Genomic DNA, 10,821 nt, shown 5'->3' with positions numbered 1-10,821 from the left:
CTGTGAAAAAGGAGAAAAATAGCACTGGATGGCGGATTCATCAAACCTGGTGCTGAGGAACAGTAAAGCAGTCACCCATAGCAACCAATCAGATTGCAGCTTTCATTGTTTATAAGACCTCTGGAAAATGGAAGCTGTAATCTGATTGGTCACTCTGGGCGACTGCTTTTTTGTTTCTTTGCACTGCACAAGGTTTAAAGGGGTTATCCAGTGCTCCAAAAACACGACAACACGACTCTTGTCTCCAGTTCAGGTGCGGTTTGCATTTAAGCTCCATTTACTTCAATGGAACTGAACAACAAAACACAAAACACAAGAGTGGTGCTGTCTCTGCAAGAAAGTGGCCATGTCTCGATAACCCCTTTAATAACTTCCTGTTTTAGGAACTCAGAAGGGAGTTTGTTCTGGACATCTTGGAGACCTAAGCCCAAATCTTCTGTGGATGTTGCTGCTCAGATCCTTTTGTCTCTTAATGTAATGCTAGACAGACTGGATAATGTGAGATAAAGGCTCTATGGAAGCCATATCATGACTTCCATGGCTCCTTGTTCTTCTTCATGGTGAAGACAGTTCTTAAAGGGATTAACGCCATATCCACAGGATTCAAAGGGGCCCAAATTCACTTTAGATGGAGCTGTGGCAGTGAGGGGGGCAGTCAATCCAGTCAGATTTTCGGTCCCCATTCTCAAGATCAAAGGGGCCTCAGTGGTCGGACCCCCTACAATTTCATAGTTATGCCCTATTCCGTGTGTGGGCCTGTGATTGGCTGAGCGGCCTGTCAGCTACGACTCTGAAGCTGCAGCGCGCGGAACCTGGGGAGAAGAGGAGCAAGAGGAGCCCTGGACCATGGATAGGTTATGTATTTATTTTGCTAATCGTTAGCCGCCGGCTGCCGGTGGCCGACAATTATAGGTCGGAACCTATATCAACGATCATCGGCTGATCGTTGTGTTTATTACTTGGAACAATAATCGGCCGGATAGGGCCGATTCTGCCAATTATGGTTCTGTGTAAGTCCTAGTCTTGATATAACCTTGGTTAAAAACAATGTTGAATTCTCTCCAGGTCAGACGGAAAGATGTAAAACAAGTTGTGTCTGTTTTTAACAAGCTAAACCAGTTTCCATATCACTGATCTTCTTTGCAGATGGACAAGCCATAGTGTCCCAGATTTCACCCTATTACGGCAGTTTGAATGGAGCAACAAGATTTACAATCAAAGGACAAGGTGGGTCTTCTATGCCAGTTATTAGTAGTGTCAAAGGACCAGCTAGAGATCGGGCTCCTGCTTCTTTATCAGCAATAAAGCATATTCACAGACTGCTCGCCCCCAGCAATATCTCTCAAAAACTTAGAAAACTGCAAAATTGGTGCATGATAATTGGGGAGGGGGGCATCTTCAGTTTGCAGGAGTATTGCCTATATATTGTGCACATGCTCTTATACATATACTTGTTTTATAGACTGAGGGGGAGATTTATCAAACATGATTTAAAGTGAAACTGGCTCAGTTGCCCCTAGCAACCAATCAGATTCCACCTTTCATTCCTCACAGACTCTTTGGAAAATGAAAGGTGGATTCTGATTGGTTGCTAGGGGCAACTGAGCCAGTTTACAGCATGTTTGATAAATCTCACCCTTAGTGCACACAGGAGATGATGTCCTGTTTTGTTCATACATATGTATGTGTATTTCTTTCTCCGTTAGCCGTCAGATCTCTTCTTTTCAGGCTCAGTATGGAAGCTGAGATAAGCCTTAGCTTAGTACATTGCGCATTCACTGTTTGAAGATAAGAAGTAATGTTTGCTATAAGGCAGGCTATGATCACAGAGGAGCAGGGACTCTCCTAAAACACACAAGGCATATATGCCAATTTTAATTTTTTTTTTCTGACAAGAAAAGCTATTTAACCCCTTCAGGACCAGGATAATTTTCGCCGTGTGTCCTATGGAAAAACTGACATGTTATATATATTCCTCAAGCCGTTACGATTACAACGATATGTAACATGTATAACTTTTATATTATCTGATGGCCTGTAAAAAATTCAAACCATTGTTACCGAATATATGTTCCTTAAAATCGCTCTATTCCCAGGCTTATAGCGCTTTTATTCTTTTGTCTATGAGGCTGTGTGAGGTGTAATTTTTTGTGCCATGATGTGTTCTTTCTATCGGTACCTTGATTGCGCATATGCGACTTTTTGATCGCTTTTTATTACAATTTTTCTGGATTTGATGCGACCAAAAATGCGCAATTTTGCACTTTGGGATTTCTTTGCGCTTACGCCATTTACCGTGCGAGATCAGTAATGTAATTAATTAATAGTTTGGGCGATTACGCACGCGGCGATAGCAAAAATGTTTGTTTATTTATTTATTTACTTTTATTTATAACCTGGGAAAAGGGGGGTGATTCAGACTTTTATTAGGGGAGGGGGCTTTTTACTAATAACAACACTTTTTTTTACACATATGCTAGAAGCCCCCCTGGAGGACTTCTAGTATATACACTTTGATTACTCATTGATCCATGCTGTATATAGTAATACAGCATAGATCGATGAGATAGGCACTCGTTTGCCGGGGACAGCGCCATCTTGGAGCGGTCCCCGGCCGGCAGTAGTAACGGAGATCGCTCCTCCGGGACAACGTCCCGGAGGAGCGATCTCCGCCACTAGACACCAGGGAAGTGCTGTATCCGGTAATCGGTAATTTTTGACAGCTGCATCGGATTACCTTATTAGCGGGCCGTGCCCGCTAATAGCCGCGGCCCCGGGCTACATGAGGCACCCTGGACCGCGGCGGTTCAGAGAGGGTTAAGAAAAGCTTTCTAATAAATAATAATAATAATAATAATAATAATAATAATAATAGCTTTCTAATTAATAATAATAATAACTAAAAGCTTTCTAATAATAAACTAAATATTGGTAAATAAAGGTATTTTACTATCTTTCGTTGGTCTTTTGTGCTTTTGTTCCATTTCTGTTGCAAATTGTCTGCTTTGTTGTCTTCATTTTTTTCCTTTTTTTCTTCTTCGGTGCTTTAGTCCAGCATAGCTGTCTGCTAGTTTGTTGTTGTAGTGTTTTTTTTTTTTTTTTTAATCTTGATTCATACAAAATACATACATACTAAATCCAACATCAAACTCAACCATCCATAGAATGTTCTGATTAAGACCATTAAAATTGGCTTGAAGGTATATTTTGCTTATTATTTATTGTATTATTATATATACACCCACAGTAGCCTCCCACATAGTAGGAATAATATACAGTTGGCTGAATTCTGAGCTAGAGTGTACATCAGTAACAGGAAGTCTATTATAGGATGTACACAAGGCAGGAAGCTGGGATAATAAAGACAACAGAGCAGTTTTTCATCAGAAGCAAAAGGAAAGCATGAAGAGCTTTCTGGGAAAGGTAGAAGATAACTTAACATTTTGATGTTAATGTGTGATCCCTTAGTCCTGTTAGCATCACAACAGATGGTGTTGTCTCACAGGACGAGAGGAATTTTATTCATTTTAAACTTAACTCCACTGCCTGGTCTGTGTAACCCCCCTGGACCAAGAATACCTCAGTTTAATTGAAAAGAAGTTTTAATAGGGGGGGGGGGGGACCTTTGTGATGCTAACAGGACTAAAGGAACACTTATTAACATCAAAATGTTAAGTTCCCTGTTGTCCTGTTAGCCTCACAACGGATGGGGAGTTAGCAAGAAGTATCCCCATCGGGAGGGCCCCTGCGACACAAGTACAAATAAAAACTGAGGTATTCCTGGTCCAGGGGGGGTTATATAGACCAGGGGGTGGAGTTAAGTTTAAAATCATTAAAATTCCTCTCGTCCTGTCCACAGGACGGAGACACCCCCACCCGTTGTGAGGCTAACAGGACGACAGGGAACCTTATTTTCTAATATATGTTTATGTATTAGACAGTTGAAAATAGGATTCTTTGTAGGAGAACCCCTTTAAGTTTAAAATGCTATTTTTTTTAATGACAAAATGTAATCTTTTCTGCCCATTTTAGGCTTTGCAGATGCCAATCAGTTCAATTATGGGGATGGAAACGCAAATCTGGGAAACGCTGTCCAGCTTGTTTCATCCACCCTTTCCTTCCCATGTGACGTGGAGAAAGATGCCAGTCACGCCACACAGATTATCTGCTACACCAGGTACTGGGCCTCTGGCGAACCACTATATCCAGGGTTTACTTTGTCCTGTTGACTTCACCACCTACTTACTGAAGTAATACCACTAAGGAGGGACCACCACCATATCTTTGCCCCTGGGTTTCTATCAACTCTATCAAGTAAAATGTAGTATTAGCAGGCTAGTTTGAGGCATTATGAAGGAGTAAATAGATTATACTAATCCAGAAGTATTTGGGGGTGTAAGAAGGGGGAAACCCCTTGTTTCCTATATTATTGTTATTGCTAACAGGACTTAATTGTCCAACCAATTTAAGTGGAAGTAAGCGGTTGGTATTGTCAGTCGTGGCAACTATGGGTGGGCAGGACACTGTTGGGCATCATGATCATTTGGGGCTTGCTGTCCTGCTTTGTGTGGGTTTATATGTATATTCTGTGTTTCATGTCTTTTAGTGACTAGGGGGTTGAAACGGCTCTAAAATGTTATGACAACCCCAGCCCCCCACCTCTATATCCTTGCTGACATAATCCTTCTAAGTGCTTGATGGGCCGTATCGCTGAGCTATGTGCTTGTTTCGGCTTCAGTGTTGACATGGAAGTAGGGGGCTGTGGAGCGAGGACTGTCATAAGATTTTAGAGATCTGGACCACCCCTTTTATTTATTCACTATTCATTGCAGTGTTCTGTAATATGCCCCAGAATGGACTAAAAGTCACGACATCCAGATAGTTTAGCTCTAGTCCAGATGTCCCTTAGACAGGCCCAGAGACTGAGGCAACACTTTTATAGTAAGTAGTATAGGTGGTGCTCTTAGGGTTTATCTCCTAACAGACGGCGTCATAGATTTAAAAAAAAAAAAAAAAAAAAAAAAAAAAAAATATATATATATATATATATATATATATATATATATGTAAAAAACAATTTTTGCATTGCAGACCCATGCCGGCAGATTATTACATGGTGAGAGTGAGTGTGGATGGCGTTCCTGTGGACCCCCAAAACATCTGTGGTGGGAATTACCAAGTCTGGTCATGCAAGTTCTTGGTATGTAAATGCAATTTCTTGTTACTATTGTGCCCACATTGGACTCTCCTTGCATGTAAATCAATTCTCAGTGCTAGCCCCCAATTCTATTTAGCTTTCCACCATTTAGGCTACATGGTAGATTGTTATAAAATGGATTTACTACAGATTTAAAACCTGATTCAAAACAGTAATAAATTTTAAATTTTTTGCATGCAAATCCACTGCCAAAAATGTATGGCTTTCCTGTCCTGTGGAAATAGAGTCTTAAAGACATTGTTCACTTTGGGCACATCTTGGAACAAATTTAAAGGGAATCTGTCAGCTCCCAGGCACTATCTAAGGTGCTGACAGTGTGCTGTAGCTGGCAGCCCCCAGTGAACATGGTGCCTTTTTGGTAATTTTCCGTGCAGCGGATTATGTACAATCTTATGTCTCCTACAGTACTAAAGAGTCACAGATGCAGTTGTTTGTGCCACACAGTGGCATGCATCCTCCTCCCCCTTCATGAATAATCAATGCTGCCCGGCCTCCTACTCGCTCAGCTGTCAGATTGCAGATCAGTCCTCTGTAGGAAGGTTATGTCTGTAAATGTAACTTTATTCCATTAGGAAGCGCAATGCTTTAAAGGGTTTAGTCATTGTTTATCCGGTCATCAGAAAACTATATTTATATTATCACAAGACATAAAACTTTCTAATATTGTGCTATCACTAATCTCACTGGTTTCGGCATGCTTTTTGCTTGAATTAGCCTATACAGGAAGTTGTGTAGTCCTTCATTTTCGGTGTAGTGTTGTCTCAGCAGCTCAACAGATTTTCCCTCCTTCCCAAGATGATACCTCATCATCTGCTCTGTCTGTAGGTTTGGCTGGATCCCAAGGGAACCTGTCACCAAGATAATGCTATCTAATCTTAGGCCATCATGTTATAGAGCAGGAAGAGCTGAGCAGACTGATATATATCGTTGTGGGAAAAGATTCAGTATCCAGGCTTTTGATCTAAAACCCTGATCATTCTGTGATAAGGAATCCAGGGGGCGGTGTCACTCAATGGACTGGACTCCTTAGCTTGGAAACACCAGAGATTTCAATCAATAAATTACAAGTTATACTGAATAGTTTCCCATAAAGATATATATCAATCTGCTCAGCTCCTTCTACTCTATAAAATGGTGCCAATAGCTTAGGTAGCATTTCAGTGGTGATAGGTTCCCTTTAGGCCCCCTCTCCTAAGTAATCATCACCCCCAACCTGCCCCTACAGCCTACATCTCCTTGGCGCATACAGTCTATAGTCTATAATTGTGATTTCCCTGTTGAGGTTATTGTCTAGGCTCTTGTCGTCCATGCGAGGGCAGGATCTACATTTACCATACTTAGAAAAGTATTACCTAACCTACCTTCTATATATACTACTAATGTTGTGTTTTCTCTAGACGTGTTGGAGACAGTTAACCTTGTCTAGACGGTAATGGGTACATTAAGTGGCCAGACAGACTCCGACCATACAGAACTCACTACCTGTCACTTTGTTCTCAAGTGTCCAACCCTTAGCTTTGCTAGTATGTAACTAAAGACTGGAACCATTGTTTGCATAGGCAAAAATAACATACCTTACTAAATGTCAGATGTGTTTTCTTTTCTGCGTTCTTTTAAGTATATATTGACCTTTGATCATATACAATACATTGTATGACATTTGTGAAATGGCATTTTTTAAATATTCTGGAGCAGAGGGGCCACATGTGAATACATTTTTCACATCAAGACCCTCTTCGCCACTCTTGGCCTTTATATGGGACATGCCATATATATTATAATAATACTACATCGATATTAGTAGGATTGTTCATCCCTGACAACCATTGCACCTATATAAAGTTCTGACTCTCTTGCTGTTCATACATGTGACAATTCTGGTAGAGTTCTATTTTTTTTACATAAAAGAGATAAGGTGAAGCACTATTTAAAGGGGGTATTCCGCTCAAACTAAACTTTTAATATGTTGCTGCCCTTGGGGAGAACATAACAAACATGTTATTCGTAGCTTTTCACTCTCCCCCTGTGTCCTCTGATGTCATCTTTGGCTCCCCGGCTGAACAATCCCAACTTCACCTCCAAGACGGACTGTTCTGGCATTGGTAGCTTTCTCAGCCAATCACTGACTAGGATGCCAGGGATTGGCTGAGCAGGCTGTCCCTGCCGAGATAAGTCTTTCTTGGAAGTGGAGACGGGACCCGAAAATGACGTCAAAGGACACTGGGGAGCGTGGAAAAGTAAGAACTGTCCGTTTACTCATGTTCTCTAGTAACATATTAAGCTTAGTTTGAGTAGAATACCCCTTTAATGAGTTATTTCTATAAATAATTTGTATTTATATGCCATCTCATTTCAGGCAACATGGTGGACCACTCCAACGATTAACAGTATAACACCACTCTCTGGACTTCCAGGTATCTCTGGCAATAAAATTATCTCATTATTCAGTTTTTTTTATGGTCAACTCTTTGCATCCTTATACACTGTAACTTAGGGTACTATTACACAGAACTATAATCGGCCAAATTGGCCTGATTCGGCCGATTATCGCTCCGTGTAATAAATACAACGATCAGCCGATGACAACAATCATCAGCTGATCATTGATATAGGTTTGAACCTATAATTGTCAGGCGCTGAACGCGCTTCGCTATGTGTAATAGCAGTGCTCGGCCAGCGGCTGACGATATACATTACCTATCCATGCTGCAGGGCTCCTCTTGCAGTCTTCTTCTCCCCGGGTCCGCGCGCTACAGCTTCAGAGCAGCCTGTCTGAGCTGACAGGCTGCTCAGCCAATCACTGGCCGGGACTGCCGTGGCCTGTTAGCTGAGACAGGCCGCTCTGAAGCTGGAGCCCGCAGTACCCGGGGAGAAGACCACAAGAGGAGCCCTGCAGCCTGGACAGGTAATGTATAAAGTTAAGCAAGGGCTGCAAGGACATCGGTAACGATGTCCCTGCAGCCCTTGTTAAGCGATAATCGGGCCGTGTAATAAGCCCAGTAAATGAGCGCCGATCTAGCAATTCGGTGCTCGTTTACAGTTATCGGGCCTTCATCGGCCCATGTAATAACACCCTTAGGATCTACTTGATAAATGACTTGATAAACATAATTAGTGTAGTTGTCTTACTGAAAACAAAACTTTCTTTTTGTAGGGTATCCTAACAATAAACTGAACAATTAAAGTGTTTTCTGGGCAAAATAGACTCAGAAACTATCCACAGGATATAACGGGGCTTTCGTCCCCATTCACTGTGTAGTGCGTCCTGTGAACAGCTAATCAGCGGTGGTGCCGGGTCTTGGCACCCCACCAATATATGGTGAATAGATTGGTGAATGGGGCTGGAAGAAGTTGGCTCCAATGACTATTAGTTGCCATTCACTTAACCGGGAGCAGATCTGCATTTTCATATCACCACTACCACACGAGGAACAAGGCCAACTGCTTCTGTGTAGTACGGGCTCTTCACAGCTGATCGGCTGTGGTGTCGGATCTCGGATCAGTGACTGTTAACCTATCCTGAGTAGCTCAAAAAAAAAGGAATGTTCACATCTATTACAATAATATTTTAGTGATATATGTTGGCAAACTGTCAGAATAGCATGCTGACATATACCACACCTTTGCTGGATTTCAATGGATCAAACGTAGTCTAAGGCTATGTTCACACTATGTAAAACAACCGCCGTAATTTGATACAGCCATTGTTGGCAGTGTCAGACAACGGACGTTGTTTTACATGTTCATCTGGCCGATACTGCATTATCGGCTGGATGAACATTATTTCAAAGTCATTGAAATCCGGCCACCATATGGGTGTGTCTAGAAATCAATTAAAGGGAAATCTAACATGCTGATAGCCCCCTATATGCTGAGGAGGAAGGTATGTGTCTTACCTTCCTTCTCTGCGCCGTTCCCGCGCTGTTATCCGAGGTAAACTCCCCTCCGGAGCACCCTTAGGAGCACTGCCACCCCTCCGTCCCATCCCATCCATTGAATCATTAGAAAAAGCGTGCCAGATGACACAGCAGTGCTCCTATAGGGCACAACTAACATCGCTATAGGAGGCGATCAGCAAGTTAGATTTGTTAGTTCCCATTTAGCCATTCATTTCAAGGCAAACTACAACAACAACAATGACCACAAATAATTGACAGGCCAATTATTTGTACGGCCGTATTGAACAACGACAATACACTGTGTGAACAACAGGCGTTGTTTCAATTGAATTCCATGATTTTTCTGACATGAACGGCTGTTGTTTTAATCGGCAACAACGGCTGTTCTTGTCAGAATAAATACCGAATTTCCTGATACGGTATTTTAAAATGGGTTCTGTAAACCGGAGAGTCCCATTAGTGCAGGTTCACATTGTGCTGCTGGACCCCATCACATATATCTTACCTGCACATCTTCATTGGTTTCACTTTCAGGTTCTATGATCACCATGAGAGGCATTATATTCACTGATGTCTATGGCAGTAATACGGATTTAAGTTCTAATGGAAGAGATGTCAGAGTTCTCAGGTAAGTCATTTACTGATCTCACAAATTTTGCATAAATAATGTACATTAAAGGGGAACTCTGGCGAATTTTTATATTTTTATTTATTCATATCAACAGTAGAGATGAGCGAACCGAAGTGGCCGAGGTTCGGGTTCTTATGAATGGAGAGGGTGAATACAGCCAGATGACCGCCTGGAAAACTGGGATACAGCTATAGCCATAGGCTGTATCCCAGTTTTCTAGGCGGTCCTCAGGCTGTATCCACCCTCCCCATGGAGCGGGCAGACAGCGGGAATCAGAAGCCGAGAGTTCAGGTTCATACGAACCCGAACCTCGGCCGGTTCGCTCATCTCTAATCAACAGGTGCCTGAAAATTATATAGATTTGTCAAGTGTTCCAGGACTTATCAGCTACTGTATGTCCTGCAGGAACTGGTGTATTCTTTCCAGTGCTCTCTGCTGCCACCTCTGTCTGTGACATAAACTGTCCTAAGCAGTAGCAAATCGCTCCTGCTCTGAACAGTTTCTATTACGGACAGAGGTGGCAGCAGAGAGCATTGTGTCAGAAAGAGTGGAAAGAGTACACTACTTCCTGCAGGACATACAGCAGCTGACAAGTGTGGGAAGACTTGAAATTTTTAAAAAGAAGGACTTTACAAATCTATATACCTTTCTGGTACTAATTGATGGGGTTATCCAGCCAGTAAAATTTGATGGCCTATTTTCTTGTTACCTTATATCCATCAAAGAGTTATATTAAGCCCTGAAATGTCAGATGCAGTTTTGGCGTTTTTCATAAAGATTTTTCTGTTCCGTTTCACAGGGCTTATGCTGGAGGAATGCCATGTAACCTGCTCACACCTAATACCGATAATCCTGTTACATTGTAAGTCACGTGTAAAACAATGACCTGCTGTAAGGACTCAATTTAGACCAAAATTTGAAATGTCTTTTTTTTTGCTTGATGACTATTTATACCAATTTGTTGTTGTTTCTTTTGATATTCATTCGTAGGTATGGGTTAACGCTAGATAATGCAAACAGTGTTTATGGCAACATGATCTGCTACAACTCAGGGACATATGTCGGTAAGCTGG

General features: G+C 41.9%; 1 protein-coding gene across 1 annotated transcript in view; it reads left to right on the top strand.

Moving 5' to 3' along the window:
• The first annotated feature begins 1,000 nt into the window (after positions 1-1,000).
• LOC138784114 (fibrocystin-L-like) overlaps positions 1,001-10,821 on the top strand; it is a 93,508-nt gene continuing 83,687 nt past the window's right edge. The window contains exons 1-8 of the mRNA XM_069959630.1: positions 1,001-1,010; positions 1,111-1,227; positions 4,033-4,177; positions 5,092-5,200; positions 7,575-7,632; positions 9,652-9,745; positions 10,548-10,610; positions 10,739-10,812. Coding sequence (XP_069815731.1) covers positions 1,001-1,010; positions 1,111-1,227; positions 4,033-4,177; positions 5,092-5,200; positions 7,575-7,632; positions 9,652-9,745; positions 10,548-10,610; positions 10,739-10,812 — 670 coding nt within the window. The remainder of the gene's footprint in view (positions 1,011-1,110; positions 1,228-4,032; positions 4,178-5,091; positions 5,201-7,574; positions 7,633-9,651; positions 9,746-10,547; positions 10,611-10,738; positions 10,813-10,821) is intronic.

This window comes from Dendropsophus ebraccatus, chromosome 2 (genome assembly GCF_027789765.1).
Source record: "Dendropsophus ebraccatus isolate aDenEbr1 chromosome 2, aDenEbr1.pat, whole genome shotgun sequence".
Taxonomy (NCBI): domain Eukaryota; kingdom Metazoa; phylum Chordata; class Amphibia; order Anura; family Hylidae; genus Dendropsophus; species Dendropsophus ebraccatus.
The sequence above is the reverse complement of the archived record's forward strand: the minus strand, read 5'-3'. Positions and strand labels throughout refer to the sequence as shown.